The sequence below is a fragment of the Calypte anna genome, chromosome 6, assembly GCF_003957555.1.
Source record: "Calypte anna isolate BGI_N300 chromosome 6, bCalAnn1_v1.p, whole genome shotgun sequence".
In the NCBI taxonomy this organism is placed as follows: domain Eukaryota; kingdom Metazoa; phylum Chordata; class Aves; order Apodiformes; family Trochilidae; genus Calypte; species Calypte anna.
Window position 1 is genome coordinate 58,342 of NC_044252.1, and position 16,797 is coordinate 75,138.

Consider the following 16,797-nt stretch of genomic DNA (forward strand, 5'->3'; position numbering starts at 1 on the left):
AGTTGGAGAGGGAACTGCATGGGAAATGCATCCTAAGCTGGTGCCTTCAGTGCCACTGCAAGTTACATATTCTTTTTTGCTCACTGATGGCATGAGGTCTGAATCATGTTGCCAGGCTCCTGAAAACCGAGGAAGGGTGTGATCCTGCCTCCAAACAGGCACTGTGATGAAATCCGACAGCAGAAAGTCTGGGGGTTGGCACGTGGTTCACCGTGGCAACAGGTAAGGACAGAACTATCTGAAGTGCATCACTCCAGAAAATACCAGCCAGCTATGAATTAACATGAATGCTAGTTTCTTCTAATGTGGTGGGCAGTTGTTTTTCTTACCACCTTCACTCTTGATGTGGCAATGGATTTACCATCTCGCTGCCTAGGCCTGGGCAAGTCATCTTGTGCCATGTTTCAGTTACCAGCCTCCAGTCAATGGCTTACACTTTACATGTGTACTGAAAAGCTGCAGAAGATGGTGTCCTGGGATGCTGCAGTGATGGAGATAAGAGAAGGATGAGCTCATAAAAGCAATAAGCCTCATACAAAGCAAACTTGACTACTGTCAGTTGTGGCAGAGGAACATAACCATCCACCGTAAAGTTTGCAGTCATGGACTGACTCCCTCTCAGCAGCACCTGCCCTGCACAAAGCTTTCTTTCCTAGCTGTGCTTCAACAGTGACCAGGAAAAGGGATATTATTTCTACCCAAACTTCTCTTTCCTTCACTCTCTGGGTCTCTGTTTTGTAGGGCTCAGTGGAAAATCTTGATCAGGCTGCAGGCCATGTTCTTAGTCTGTAACCAAAATACCTGATCCTTTTAGACAGGAAAAGAAACACATCCTTCAGAGTGTTATGCTTCAATAAAGTACCTCTTTGTGGTGGCCCTCATCAAGTGGTGAAACCTCATCCAGGCTGACAGTATGACAGCCAAGGAGCTTGTCCTCAATAGGCCAACAAGAGAGCCACTTTTTAATGTATGCAGCAGTCTGTTTCCTGGGACATTTAAAAAGAGGTCAGCGTTGTCCAACAACAGTGTGTCCACATTTTTCCAACAACTATCCTCCTACTTAAGATTTTGACAGGAAGCTGTATTCTGGCTCTGTCAGCAATGACATTTGCAAAGGATTGGTGATAGATTTGTGGTGCCAGTTTATCCGGACCAGCTTGGAGCTTTTTCTTCATCTTGGCTGTCTGATTCAGTCTCTAAGCTCCTCCTCATCACCATTTATTGGGACTGACAGAATGTTTTTGGCAGTAAGTGCAGATGAAACTGGGGAGTGCTGGAGCCAGATCCTGAGCTCTGGGTTTTTTTTGGAAACTATTGCATTTTCATTACCTCTCATTAGGGGCCACAGCACCCCACTGAGTGGTAGGATGCTCACCACTGAAATGCAGCTACTCCCAAGGTGAAGAGTAGCAACAAGTAACAAAATGAACTTCTCCTGGCCAAGGAGAGAACAAAAGATGTGGCATTTTAACCTAGGAACACTGAATAAGTGAAATTTCTCAGGCAAACAGCCATGACCCAAAGTTTTGGACAACACCAAGAGGTCCTATGTGTCTCCTCCTGTGATTTATAGCAAGCCTTTTGACACTCGGTGTTCACTGGAAAGCCCAATTGCCCACAGCCCAATTCTCTCAGCTTGCCTTTTGTGCAAGAGAGCAATCTGTTCCCAGCCCTGACGATTCCAGAAGAAACAAGCCCTAAGAGTACCTTAAAGGCTTGAACACAAATAGCTCCCACTGTGTATTATTTTCAAACCAGTCTCATGATTTTGCAGGCCTGACTCATTACATGTAAATGCTGAGGGTTAGTCATGTTAGTCGTCCATAGGCAAAGAGGAAGGACCTCAATGGACTTAGGCCAGTGCAGTTTTTACCACTGTTTTGGGGGAAAGAGCTGAGCCAGATTTGCAGATCCCCAACTTTGGGATTTGTCCTGGGACCTGTTAGGGGTCACAGAAGTGAAAAAGCTTCCTCTGTGCATGCTGCTGATGGCTTTACACCCATCTGCTGCTGAGGGTCAATGAGCACCTGAGCCTTCCCAAGTTAAGGCCAGGTGTTGGGAGAAGACTCTCTGGCTGTCAGGCTGTCTGGACCACCGTGCTGAAGAGGAGGGGAAGAGGAAAACAGACTTTTTTTTTTTTTTTTTTTTTTTTTAAGCTCAGATCCCTCGCAGAGCCTGTTGTCTGCGCTGGACATGGCAATGCCCAGCCCGGGAGAATGCCCCTGTGTCCCTGTCATCCAAGGATGCTCTTGAGCAGCACGGCAGAGCCCCAGCCGGGCCGGGAGCACCATCTGCCGGCTGCGGACCTGCAAGCTGGCTCACCAGAGCGACAAACCGCGGGGCAATTCCCAGCGACGGACGCTGCCACACGGTCACTAGACTGCGTAGCAAATCAGAGATAAAAAAGATCACAGGACTGTATAAACTACTCAGCTAAACCTCCTCCTGCCTGCAACCCCCCCGTGTGTCTGCGCCGGAGCAGAGATGTTGGTTGTTGAAGGATACTCAGCTGTCAGTCTGCTGGAGCCCCTTGCAGCTCCTGCAGAGCACGTGGATGGTTTCAGATAAAAAAAGATCAAAGCATGTCACTGTGCAGTTTCCAGTTTCTTAATAAACAGGCTTGATTTTGTTCAGTTTGAAATGAGGTGTTGTTTCCAATTATTCCTGACAATAATAACAACATGGGTGGGACCACGGGGAGCCTGAAAGGGAAACAAACCACAGGTCTCTGCTGCCACAGTGGACCCATGTAAGCAGCTCACCTGCAGGTTTTTTTTTATTCCTCAGGGCTGCTGAAGATTCAAGCTTAGCAATCTACATCACACTGTTGAGCCATCTTCCTGCTTTACCCACCTCATCCTCAGGTCCACTGAGCACCACACACCTCTCAAACCCATACTCCTTTGCCCTCCACCTACTGATCCAGGATTTTTCTTTTTTTTTTTTTTTTTCCATGCCCCAAATCGTCTTGTGAAGAGACCAAGCATGTTTCACCCTTGAGAGACAGAACCCCCGTGGGTGCTGAAGAGAGGCTCCTTTTACAGAGCCATCTGCAGCAATGCCTGTGACACTTATTCCTGTGCCCCCAAGCTTGCCTGTGGTGGCCCAAGCCAGGCTCTCTGGAGGATGGTGGCCATCTCCAAGATGAGCAGTATCATGTGGCTTCGGCTCCTGGTCCCCAGAGGGCTGTCCTGGGCAGTGCTGTAGCTGCTGCTCCAGTCAGGAGCCTGGCTTTCCTTCAAGGTGCTTGGGGACAGGAGTGGGGTGTGGCTGGCAGGTGGCCAGGGTATGTTGCTTAGACCTGGGAGCTCACTGTGGTCCCTCCCACCTCCTGGCAGCTGGCTGGGAACACACATCAACTTCTTCAGTTCTGTTCATCCTAATTATACCTTCATGAAGTGCTATACATCATTTCTCTACCACCTTCACAATCCTTTTACTCCAAGCTGGTCCTGCTTGCCCTTTAGTGGCACACCACTTCCTCACTTTCCTCTGATTTTCATCCCCAGATGCCCTATGCCTCTCAGCACTTTTGTCCCTTTCCCTCTCACTGCCCTCACCTACCAGGGATGCCCTGAGCTGTCCCTGCATGAACTGGAAGGAGAACCTGCAGGTGTGAGGATACACTCAGTACCAGGAAAGCAGAAGCTGGCCTCATGGGAGGTTGCTGAGCCTGCGTCACCCATGCAGCGCCAGGAACATAAAGGTTACAAAGTCAAACTTACAGGCAGGAGGTCACGCAGCCATTTGCGTGTCCTGGTGTGTCAACACTGTCTTTAATGGCACAACTGCAGATACAGATATACAAAAATACCCCAACAAAACAAGACAAAAGACACGCTTCTGGGCACAACAGCACCTTCCCTGCCTTTTTAGGGCTGAAATTCTCAAAAAACATGTTTGCTTCTTCCATTGTTTATCAATCTAATAAAAGCTATTCAATTTCTCCAGCCTTTGTCTAGCTTTTTTTCTGGAATCTCTTGACCATAAGAGCATAATAGCACAGGTTCAGTACAGGACTGAAAGCCACACTCACACTTTCTTGGGGTGCTAGGGTGTATTTTGACAGGAATGGAAGCTGTATTTTGCTGATGCAAAAGACAAAGCTGCAGTCAAGTCAGCTGATACCTGCTTACAGCCAGACTTTTCCAGCTTTTTCAGAACTGAAGTCTGTGTGCCCTCTAGGCAACATTAATTTACTTTTATTTTGATCTTGTACCTTTGGCATATCTTTTAAAAGAAGTCTGTGAGCCAGACCTGAAGTTTTTACACCCACTTCCCAACAGTAGCATTGGTAACAGGGTGGAAAGGCAGCAAGAGCATTAGAGTTTATTTTTCACTCTGTGATTACTTGTACAAGCTCTTGTACAAATAAGATCTCAAGATCTGGAGTGACAGTTTAGATTTTTCTCTGTAATCTGGAAATAAAACCTAGACATCTTATGTCAATGTTTTGGTTTGTTTTTTAACAAACTGGAAAAAATTACCACAGATAGTGGTGGGCTCTCTATCTCCTGTTGTCCTCAAACTCTGTCTCTGCCATTCTGGGAGATGTGCAAATAGTTGCACAAACATGACAGCACTCAGTGCAAAGGTCAGCAGAGATCTGTATTGGCCAATGGGTCAGATGGGCTATCCTTACAGCCATAACATGGACTTTAGTGCTTTCTGGGCCCATTTTAGAAATTTTCTAGAGCTTTTATTAGTAATAATAACAAAATTTGAGGAACATTATGAAACAGTTTTGTATCCCATTTCTTTAGAGAGTACCTTATAGAGTCTATTAAATAGACTTTGAGAGCTGTACTTAAGTGCTTTGAAACATGTTTGGGACACTTTGTTTCAGGCTTTGCCTCCAGCCTTTTTGGCTTGAAAAGTATGCTTGTTTCCAGGAAAGTGACTTCTGCATTAAACTGAAATTTGAAGTTGACTGGGGAGGCTGCTGGCTCTGAAGCACCCTGGTGCTGCTGGTGCTTCTGTGAGCTTGGAGGAAGGCTTGTCTGCCTCTTGAATCAGCTAATAAAAAAAGAAATTCCTCCTCTTTAATTTGGGACCACCTACAATTATTTTTTCCTCATTTTTGCAATCTCCTTACTTAATTTTTCTTGGAGTAAACAATAATAGCTCACCCCAGCAAACTCAGTGATGTCCTTCCTTTCCAGTTGGTCCAGACATGCCTGAAGTGGTGTGTGATTTCAAAATGGACCTAAGGAATGAGAAAATTCTGGTTCAAGAAAAAAGACATTTGGAGACTTACAAGAAACAACTGGAAATTATTTTTCTTCCTGCCACTGGAAATAAACTCCCAGAGCAGGGTGGCAGCATCCCACTGGTGCTGTGCTGGGGGGGGCTGACCCCCACCAAGGTGGGCAGCCCCTCAGCTCCCCTGAGCAGCACCAGCTGCTTCCTACACTGGGTCCAGGACAGCTTCCTTCTGGCAGGGCACAGGCACCTCCATTACTTGATTTAGGCCATCAAACCCATTAAACTGTGCTGAAATTCACAGTATTGACACTCTAGTTCAATATAATTAGAATTTTTAAAGTAGAATTTTTAAAGGGGGGGACTTTTCCCTTACCTTTCAGTTTCTGAGGTTTGATCTAGGTAAATTCTCAAGGAAGGAGCTGAAAGGAGCCCTTCCTGTTGCCTTTCGGGGGGGAGGGAGGGAGAAGGAGAGACAGTGCTGTGCCAGTGGAGATTGAACCTAGTGATTATTTTAAGGGATTTGCCATCTCTTTCTTTATCCCTCTCTCTCTCTCTTTCTTTTTTTCTTTTCCCCTTTTCCCTCCCTCTTATCCTTTTCGTGGTGCATTTGTCTTCAAGGAACCTGGGGTGTTCTTTTCATCAGTTCAATCTCTCTCTGGCACTTGAGTTCTGATTGGCTGAAGGACTTAGGAAAAAAAAATCTTTAATTAAGTAGATAATCTCTTCTTAGGAAGTTCTGCAGCTCCATTTCACCAACCCTCTTTAGCTCTTACTTTAGGATTGGTTACCCTTCACAGAAGTTGGGATTCAGGGGGCATATGCCTCTTCATCACACCAGGATCGCCGGGTGGAAAATAACTAACTCCATCCCTTCCCTAATTTTGCTGTGATTATTTTTTTGTTTGTTTTTTTATTTTTATTTTTTCTCTGGTGGTGGTAGTACCCAAGGGTTTTGTTTGTTTGATTGGGTTTTTTTAGGATCTCCTGTCTCCCTCTTTATCTGGATTTTATATTTCACATGGACCCTTATCTGGGCATCTTCTTCCTCACTCCCTTCTTCCAATCCTGCTGTGCCTGGTGAGTATCAAGAGCACCTCAGTCTGTGTCACAGGCAGGTGGACTTCCTGGACCTTTTCGCCTTCCTAAATATCCCCTCTTAGCTCAGTTCTGGTCTTTAATGCAGCCAGATATTTAGTGACTGCACTCATTGACAGAGAGGTTAGCTCTAAGAAAGTTTCCTTTTCCCCCTGCACCTCCCAACAGTAACTATATGAGCCAAATCCTGAGTTGGGGGAAATTAGAACAGGGGAAAGATGCAGAGGATCTAGCCCCCTCACTTCCAACTGGGAAGTGAACCTAGTGGGAGAGCCAGGAATTTCTGGTTTTCCAAAGGCTCACAGCTTGTCTCTTGTCTTAATCAAATGGAGTGGGGCTCCTCCCGTGCTCCCCGAAGAGGACAGTCCCTGATTAAGAGCTCAGAGCCAGCAGGGGTGAGATAGATCCATGGGATCTACCACCGGATGAGCAGCCCGAGATACAGGCTCCTTGGCAGGCACAGGCTCAGAATTGCAGGTCTGAAATTCACTTCCTAGGATTTCCTGGGGAGAAGCATTTGGTGCTAAGGTTTGGTTCCCAGCCACCTGGGTTGCATCACAGCAGTCCCCCCAGGCACAAGCCTGAAGCCACCTCCTGTGGGCCTCTGGCCCCTCCTAAGGGTGGCTTTACACTTCTTTTCAGAAATGTTTTATAAGGATGAACAAAAAGAGATTGCAGCAAAATTTGTGTCACTCCTTGAGGAATTTATCTATACCATGTCCAAATGGAAATGGACTCGAATGACCTGGTTCTGTAGGGGGTTTTTTTCCTATGTGATTTTTACTGAGTACCCAAACTTTATTCTCCATTTCTGTCACACCCTGGGGAATTGCTCAGTGGATTTTAGACTTATCTCTGACTGTAAGAAGAGGCTTTTCCTGTTCAACTACTAAAATCCCTACCCCACTGCAGATCTCTTGGGTTGTTACTATGGATGGAGAAACCAAAATTACAGAAGAGAAACTCAAGAGTAAATGGGACCTCATTCCTTTTTAGCTATGAGTGGAATTTCTGTTCTTTCAGAGATTTTCTACTCCATTAAAAAAAAGTGAAATAATTTGTATATGTCTAAATATTATACCATAGCAAAGTGAAGATAAATCTCTCTTTCCAGATCAAGGGGAATATGTATGTTATAGAGAAGATGAGCAAGAAATGCTTATTTTTTTTATATTTCTGCTTTTTAAAATTTATCTTGCTTTTCCGAGGCTTAGAATATTTTTTTTTAAAAATCAACATGTGAAAGAAATAGTTGAAGGGGGAGAAATTCCAGAGCACAAAGTTAAATACAGAAATCCCAGGCCTTTTCAGTGTAAATTAGGTGTCAATGTAAGCACGTTTAGACTACATTAAAAGGTTTTTTTAAATCAACATGTTAAAGAAACACTTGAAAAGGGAGAAATATCAGAACACAAAGTAAAGTTCAGTATGGAAATCGCAGGCCTTTCCAATGCAAATTAAGTGTCTAAATTCTCTATCTGCCTTCCAGAAGTTTTTATCTAAAAGTTTATAGATCAAGATTGCCCTGCTCCACTCTGCATGTCGCTCATAGCTAATAATTTCGTAAGAGAAAGGAAAATTGCAGACTTCATTAAAAGAGATCATATTACAGACCCTGTCTCTTTACTCTGGAGGAGAAAATAAGCAAGGTTTGTGGGAATCACATAGTAATCCTGCTTGCACTTTTTGCAGGTTATCTTTATCTGATCCAACAGCTTAAAATGATACTAAATTGTTTTTCCCTGTGATTGATAATAATGAGAATTGGGACCAAGGGAGTGGGGGAAATAAAGATCAACAATATAGTTTTTGTAAATATACATGGCCACTTCCCTTGAGCATGTATTAGATTCTGTCGGCCAGGTCAATGTGTTTCTAGATGAGCTAAAATGTCAGGATTGTATCTAGGAACTAAAACGAAATAAATATTAAAAAAATAGTGAAAGAAAAAAAAAAAAAAAGGCAGAAAAAAGCAGTGCTCCAAACATTAATGCGTTGTCTCCTATCCTGATCCTGTGGGAATAATGTAACAATATCTAATACAGCAGTTTGTTTCTTAATGTTTTTTTCTACACTTCAGCTGTGGGACTGCCTTAGTTTCAATTTCACCAGTGTTCTAGTAACTTGGGGTAGTTGGTATTTGAGGATGGAACTTTGATGCAATGTGAAATTGTATCAGTTTTCTATATTTACAATAATGAGAGTAAATACAGCTTTATAATTTACAGCCAGGAGCATGAGGGGGTGATAAGGTATCAAATCCTTTCAGGATATTTGATAAGGCTCTTGGAGCACATTAAGCTGAGGAGCAGGGTGCTGCTACTGGTTAAAGTTGTAACTGAACAGAAATTATCTGATGCTTAATAGCATTTGATATGTGTAAAATATAATGGGAGAGCTGCTTGGCAGGGTAATCTGCTTTTGGATTCAATAAAACTATGATCGAGGAGAACTGCTGTAGATACTCATTTGCTTTGAGATATTTTCCTAGTGTAGGATACAACTAAAACTACTTGTCCCAGATTTACTTTACTTCTTACCTGGATGTGTGGAGTTGCAGCAAGGTAAGCAGCGTGCTCTGCCCAGGGCTCTGCATGGGCTGGAGAACTCCTCTCTACCTGCTGAGGTCTGTCTGTCCTGGAGTCTGAAGGTAGAGGGGAAAGGGGTTTAGATTGCTGGAAACCTTGTAAGCTTTTTTCTGAGAGGATAAATAATTTCAAGTGCTTCACGTGTGATTTCAAGAAGTTTTAAATGCATGTGGTGGCACAAAAGTTACAGGCATTGGGTTGGTTCACACCCATTGTGGATGCAGCTAGCTAGTAAGTTTAGGATCACATTCTGCTTTCCTTTACAGTGGTGTGGAAAATGAGTACAAATAAATAAATCATACTACAAAGATGAAAACAGATTAATTTTCATAGCAATTTGTTATTTTCAGCACAGAATGACTCAACTGGCATTGCCAGTATTTCTCTACATCCATGAAGTGACTTAATTACTCTCTGCCTCTGCTGGAGACTATATCCATATAGTGATGCATTTTTCTTACCTAGATCACAAAAGCAAACAAAGACAAAGCACACAGGCTTTGTATCCATTATCTTCCCTTCTCTCTTAGCATAAATAAGAAAAATTTCAGCTAGCCTCCAGCTGTATGACAGTCCTGTCTCCCCTCCTCCTACATTCACTTGCAGCTACAAGAATTAAGTGTGGGGGGTCAAGTGTACCCGTCTAAATTAATCCCTTGCTTATCTAAGTCCTACAAACCCACCCAGCAGCATGCTTGCCTGGTATTCAGAGAGATCAAGGAAAATTCCTTCTGTCTCCCTGACTTAATAAAAATGTCTAGAATATCCTGCTGGGAAATTGCTACTGTAACATTTTCTCAGCTGCTGATGGTGAATTGGCATATCCTGAACTTGGCCTTTTTGCAAACCTCGAGGTTTATCCTGTGAGGAACAGACCCTCTGCTCAGTGCAGTGAAGCCAACTGACACCTGCTAACAGGCTGGTTTGCTGGAAACCCTGAACTTGTGGATTACTGTTCTCCTCCTAAAGCCACCCGTACAACTGCTCAGATGTTCCTAATCGAAGATGAGGCCAGAAAGCTTTTGAAGCAAATCCTTCTTGCACACAGTGAATGTGGCTTTTGCTGCTGAGGGGGGGAAGCATTGCAGATGGGATGTGTCTCGTGCTTCACCCATGAAAACAAGATAAGAGAGAACTTGTAATTCTCCACATCTTGCCTACACAGGGACATTTTACCAAAGTTTTCTCACAGCTGCTGCCGGGAGCTTAGATTCACACTGACACCATCCTGAGTGTGGTGCCCACAGAAAAGTGCTTAAGGGCAAGGCAGAGGACAGGAGGGAAACCAGATGGAAAAATGACTTGTTCATGCTGCTACCCAGTTGCATCAGGATGGGGACCCGTGGAGCTCACACAGACTGAAAAGCCCCAGGTTCATGGCCCTGTGTGATTCAGGTCACCCAATGCTCTAATCACTCGGCTACAGATGCCATCTCTCTGAGTCCCAGGAAATATTTAATTAGCTGTACAATACAGAAGCAGCTCCCAGAGGAAAATTCCAGTCCTGGAACAAAGGGAAGAGATCTCCAGCTCTCGAAGGGCCCTGGCACAGCCCTCTCCCTCCAGTTTTGACCCAGGGGAATCTTTCCCAGCACAAGATTCATCAATATGGACACACAAACCACTACCCCCACCAAAAAAAAAAAAAAAAAAAAAAATTAGACTTTGCAAAGTGAAACTTTGCAAACTAGTTCTCTCAAGGCTTTCTAAATTGTGGAAACAGCAAAGACCATTTTTTTTAGGTTTTGACCAAATTACATCCAGTTTGCCCTCGTGTCTGTGGCAGGGCTGCAGCATACCTAACTCTTTGTCCCCCAGTTTGGGATGGCAGTGCCTGCTTCTGCCTGTGCTCAAGCCTGCCCTGGGAAGCCCCAGGGAAATGCTGCCTTGAGTTATGCTGAGCAGCAGCTTGGTAAGGCAAAGGGAACAGGAAAGCCCTAAAAAAAATGAGGGATTGGTACAAATGCATGGAAGAAATCAAAAGGAGGGAGAGGTGAAGAGGTTGCAGCCTGGTACAGCCTGCTTGGGAAAGTTGGAGAAGGCACCATCCTGGCTGTACAACAAGGGGAAACAGGGAGAGAGCTGCAACCAGGAGGCAGGCAGGCTGAAGGGGGCAAGAGGAGAGCCCTGGGATGCCTGGCATTCTCCAGACCCCTCAAGCATCACCCCTCCCTCCTAACACTGTCTCTCTCTTCCAGGTCAGTGAATAATTTCCTGATGACGGGCCCCAAGGTAAGAGAAATTCCTTTGATCTCTGTCCCTGATTCTACTAAACCCAGGAAAGGAGGGGCTCCTCCTTCCCGCTCCTCTCCAAACAGCCTTGGCCACAGTTCCCCTTGTACCCCAGATTTCTAGCAAAAAGACAAAGAAGGGCAGAAATTACCTGCTACAAGCAACAAATCCTTGGTCTGTTTCAGCCCTGAACAAAGCTGGTCTGGTTTTAAACTGGGTGGGGTCAGGTTGTGATTACTCTATTAGCCAGAGCTGGGCATTTCACCTGTTACCTGTTGCTTCTTGATGATCACATTAGCATCAGAAACAGCAAACAGCTGGAAGGCCACTTCTTGTAGGCCCTGCAAAAATAAGATCCTCAAGAAGCACAACTGGAATTGCCAAGGCCTTGTTCAGTGTTTTTTGACCCCCCTCTTACTCCTTGTACCCTGTATTTAGAGGCACTTTTAAAAAAAATTTCCTAACCAGAACCAATTGTAAAATTCTCCTTTTTTGTTGTTGTTGTTGCTGACTATTCCCCACAAACACCTCAAGCTCATCTAGCTCTTGCTAAATCTAAATTTCAAAACATTATGGTGGAGTAACCTTGCTCCAGAGCACAGGCCATGCCCCTGGGCTGTGGTGGAGGAGGCTGCAGGCTGAGGCACCTGGAGGCCTGGGGCTCCCTGGTACCTGGGGAGATGGCTCAGATGGCTCCCCCCCTCTCATCCTGGAGAGGGAAAGGGTTCCTTCCTGACCCCCTGCTCTGCCCCTAGGCCTACCTCATCTACTCCAGCAGCGTGGCGGCCGGGGCGCAGAGCGGCATCGAGGAGTGCAAGTTCCAGTTTGCCTGGGACCGCTGGAACTGCCCTGAGAGGGCACTGCAGCTCTCCAGCCACGGCGGGCTGCGCAGCGGTAAGGAAAGCATTGGATACCACTACTGGGACCCCCTCGTCACAGGTTAGAGCCCAAGGGCCACTCATCCCTCCCAAGTGACTCCTTTTCTTACCTCATCCCCACCTGGGGTGGCCCTCTCCCAGGAACGCCCCAGGAAAGTCTTTCTAAGAGGCCACCTTCACCCACCAGCTGCCAGGCACGGCTGGGCTCCGGGATCCTGACACACATCAGGACAAGGCAGCCTCCCAACACCAGCATTGCCTGCAGAGCCACAGAGCCTCCCACCAACCCTCACACAACTGGCTTCATCTGGCCAAAAGGCAAGAGAAAAGTCTTCCCACAGCTTCCAGATGTCAAAGTCACCTTAGGCAGAAATCCAGTATCTATGCCCTGTGCCACAGGCTGTGGGGGCTGTGGGAATTGTCACAATGTCCCAGTCATTACTTGTTTGCAGGTGCCAGAAAATGTTTCAGTGCATACCTGGTCCTCTAGACACATGTGCTGCTGTGCCAAGCTCCTACCTGCCCTGTACTGGCAGGACCTGGGTATGGAGGAGAGCTTCAGGCCTGTGGTGGGACTGGCAGCTGCCAAGGGGTCAGGGCCCCACGCAGAGGTGGAGGGCCCAAGAGGGGAACATCGAGGAGGTATTTGCATCACAAAATAACACTCAGAGGCAGGGAGCAACCCTCAGAACCATTCCCATCAAGGTTATCTGCTCAGGTCAAGACCTCGCTGGTTTTAAATGAAAGCTAAAGGCTCAGTGAAGTCAGCTGGTGATCACCACACTGATCCTGGTGTGCCCTGACTCCCAGACAGTGTCCAGCAGAAGGTAAGGCTAGAGGGGGCTGTGGGGAATGAGCTCTTTGATCCTTGGGTAGGACCCCTTTCTCTCTGAGCTGTATTAGTGAGACACAGGGGACATTTGGCTCTGTGCTGTGACCCCCCTGATGAGCTCCCACAAAGACAGCCAAGTGCTAAAGTCATCCACACCCTTGGCAATAGTACCAGTCAGTCTGGATTGAATTTGGGAGCCTCTGTCTTCATGCAGTTCAGGCCAAAACTAAGCTAACGTGACAGGCAGGGCCCCCTCTCCGCCCCACAGACCCCTGTCCATTGCAGATCTCCTACCCAGTCTCCTGCCTCGCAGGAATAATTTCTAACACTGCTAGTGCCATGAAATCTTCAGCCCATGTGCTCTTCTATATTTCCCCTTGACAGCAAACCGAGAAACTGCTTTTGTCCATGCCATCAGCTCTGCAGGCGTCATGTACACACTGACCCGGAACTGCAGCCTGGGGGATTTTGACAACTGTGGCTGTGATGACTCCCGCAATGGACAGCTGGGTAAGGAGAGATGAGTGGCTGTCCCTCCCTTGTGTCCCAGGAGGCAGCAGAAAGCCCTTCTCCTCCCCTCTGCTGAGACCTGCAGAAACAGTTCCTCCTTCTGGCACACAGCCTTCACTCGGTCTCCATCACAGCAGTGTCCATGGCCACCAGGCACCTTTGGGTGGGGAACCCCAGGATGCACTGCTCCAGCTCCCCACTGAGCTTTCACAACATTGACCTTCCAGTCTTTTTTTTTGAGTGGAAAGAAGTCAAATTTCAAAATGCCAGAATATTTTAAAAGCCTTCCCCTGCCTAACCATACTGGGCAGTTGGTATGTGTCAGTTTATAACACACACTTCTAGAGTGCCCAGCATTTAGCAATTTCCTTTATTAGCTAATAGTTTTAAAAACTGCCACTGTTTCTTAGGTGTCTGAAGTGTGGGATAGCACACCTGTAGCAGAGCAAGACTTTTGGACGATGACATGCCAGGTTTTTTCTTCTCTGGAAAACTGAATTAGTCATGCTACTTCTTTTCCCCAAAACATATCTGTTTGTCATGAAAATTTTCCACTGTAAACTTAAAACCTTGGAAGGCAAAGGAAACTTTCAGGCTTGTCCAAAACAGTGTAATTAAATTCTAAACACTATTGTGCTGGATCCAAGTTGGTGAAAGGCTTCCCCTTGCCCTTTGGTCCCAGCTCTTGATTTGGACTTCATCATCTGCTGCAAGTACCCACTTCCCATGAGACACCCCTGCCTTTCCATGGGAGAAGGAAAGGACTTCTGGGGAAGTCCAGGCAAAGGCCAAGTCTTTCAGGGAGAAGAAAGGCACAATGCCATGAAACCACAGCTCCCAAGTTGTACTACCAAAGCATGTTAGGGTCAGAATATTCCAGATTTCAAATCTTATTAAAGAAATTGCTATTTTTCGCTAGGAAGAAAAGAATCAAACTGCATGACATGTTTACAGTCAGGCAACTTAAGTTACCGAGCACCCAGATTGTTAGGAAAAGCACTGTCCACATCCTGCTGCACAGTTTCCCAGTTCTGTGCTGACTCCTTTGTTTCCTTCTGATAATGGGAAAACCAGACCCTTCTGAGATGGTTCAGCATCAGCCCAAGATTCTGGGCCTTCTCTGGATGTGTGCCAGCCTTGGGTTGTTTCCCATCAGAGGGGACTCTGTTCCTCCTGACCAAGATGCTTCCACACCAGTTTGCTAACCCACATTAGCAAGGTGCTGTCCCTGCAAGTCAGGGTTTGAAGGAAGGTGATTAAAAACTGAAAAGTTAATCTGTATGACTGCTAATGTGTGATAACTAACAGCTCCTGAAATATGGAAATCCCTGGGTTTGTCACATGGGATAAACTTTGCTACCTGCACAAGCCACTTACTATCCAGGCCTCAGCAGAAATGGCATGAGCCCAGTACAGGAGGAAAGAATCTGGGAATATGAAAGGCTGGATTTACTACACTGCCTCTCTTCCCTCCCCTCCCCTCACTTTTGAGACCCTTTCTTCTTCCTGTAACCGCAAGACAGGCTGGTGAGGGGCTGGTTCCCTGATGGAGAAGATCTTCTCTCCTTTCCCAGGGGGACAAGGCTGGCTGTGGGGAGGCTGCAGTGATAACGTGGGCTTTGGGGAAGCCATTTCCAAGCAGTTTGTGGATGCCCTGGAGACTGGACAAGATGCCAGAGCTGCTATGAACCTGCATAACAATGAGGCGGGTAGAAAGGTGAGCCCCTCTGTCCTCTCAGACCTGACAGCCATGCCCCTGAGCAGGGAGGGTTGGTGACAGGCTTCTCCACAGGCCTGGAGCCGTGTTTTTCCACCCACTGCAGCACAGACATGGCTCCTCTCAATGTTTCCCGAATTGCTTCTCTCTCCTCACCCTGCAGGCTGTGAAAGGGACCATGAAGCGGACTTGCAAATGCCACGGGGTGTCGGGAAGCTGCACCACCCAGACCTGCTGGCTGCAGCTGCCCGAGTTTCGGGAGGTGGGCACTTACCTGAAGGAGAGGTACCACAAAGCCCTGAAGGTGGATCTGCTGCAGGGGGCAGGGAACAGCGCTGCCAGCCGGGGAGCCATTGCCGAGACCTTCAGCTCCATCTCAAAGAAGGAGCTGGTCCATTTGGAAGATTCCCCCGACTACTGCCTGGAGAACAAGACACTGGGGCTGCTGGGCACGGAGGGCAGGGAGTGCCTGAAGAGGGGCAAGGCGCTCAGCAAGTGGGAGAAGCGGAGCTGCCGGCGGCTGTGCGGGGACTGCGGGCTGGCGGTGGAGGAGAGGAGAGCAGAGATGGTGTCCAGCTGCAACTGCAAGTTCCACTGGTGCTGTGCCGTGAGGTGCGAGCAGTGCCGCAAGAGGGTCACCAAATACTTCTGTGTCCGCAAGGAGAAGCGGGAGCGCAGCGGGGGCGGCGGGGCCAGCCACAAGCTCAAGAGAAAGCTCTAACATGCCTCTGCTCTCCTCCATAGTCCTGCCTGACCCTCTCCCCTCCTCTCCTGCCCTCCCTCCACCTCCTCGCAGCCCCCTGCCACCCTTGGTTTAGTTTTGTCTCATTCCTAATGTCTCCTCGCCGGGACCTGGGCAAGGTCATGAGCACTCATAAGCCCCTGGGCCTTGGCCACACAGGGAATCTTCTATCAGTGCAGTGGGGGATGACTTACGAGAAGAGCCTCAAGTGTTGACAAAGCAAGGTGAGATTGGGCCCCTTTGGCCCAGAGTCACTCTATCTGGTGACTGTTTTTGCCATCAAAAACAAGTGGTCTCAGTGAGCTTGTCTGCTCCCTGAGCAAGCAGTTCAGAATGGTAATCCCAAAACCAGAAGAGTCTTCTAGTACCGCACTGAAAGGCACTAAAATAAAATTATTGCCTTTTATTAAGATCCAAGGGAATAGAAAAAGTGTGCAACTCATTCCTGCAGTAAGCCAGCCTCCAGGAGGCCCACAGCATCACTTCCTATCCTTTGACAGCTTTACTAAGCTCTCCAATACTGTACTTTGCATTTGAGATAGCAGCAGCAAGACTGAAGCTCCTGCTTGACCTGCCCATTAAGGCAGCTGTCCAAAAGGAGTCCCATCACTTATTTTTTATGTGCTTTCTCTGTATTTTCTAGTTCTCCAGGTCTCCTTTCTCACCCCAGCATCCCTGCCAAAGCCCTTGGTTGATGCCATAAAGATGCTCTCACACTTCTCCAGTCCTGCTTCCCTCCCAAATCTCTCACAGAGGAGCTGCCAGCTCAGCCCACTCCCCACCTCCTGCTCTACTCGCTGAGCACTCTTGCTCTGTCAAACTAACTAACTAAATACTTCCTCCTAGTCTAAGAAAGTAATGTCAGTTACTATTTAATGTTGTTGTAAATAGGAAAGTGAAGCACTTTGAAGTTTAATTTATTGCACAGTTACTGTGATGTATACATATCAGTTTTTCCTCTACCACTTATTGTATATATACTACAGGCTAAGCAAGCA

The 16,797-nt window shown here is 46.8% G+C and overlaps 1 protein-coding gene across 1 annotated transcript; it reads left to right on the forward strand.

Moving 5' to 3' along the window:
* Positions 1-7,910: 7,910 nt before the first annotated feature.
* Positions 7,911-16,202, forward strand: WNT8B (Wnt family member 8B). Its single transcript, XM_030453580.1, has 6 exons — positions 7,911-7,949; positions 11,087-11,120; positions 11,876-12,014; positions 13,215-13,340; positions 14,915-15,057; positions 15,221-16,202. The coding sequence occupies exons 2-6, from the start codon at positions 11,106-11,108 to the stop codon at positions 15,776-15,778; spliced, it is 981 nt and encodes a 326-aa protein (XP_030309440.1). The 5' UTR covers positions 7,911-7,949; positions 11,087-11,105; the 3' UTR covers positions 15,779-16,202.
* The last annotated feature ends 595 nt before the right edge of the window (positions 16,203-16,797 follow it).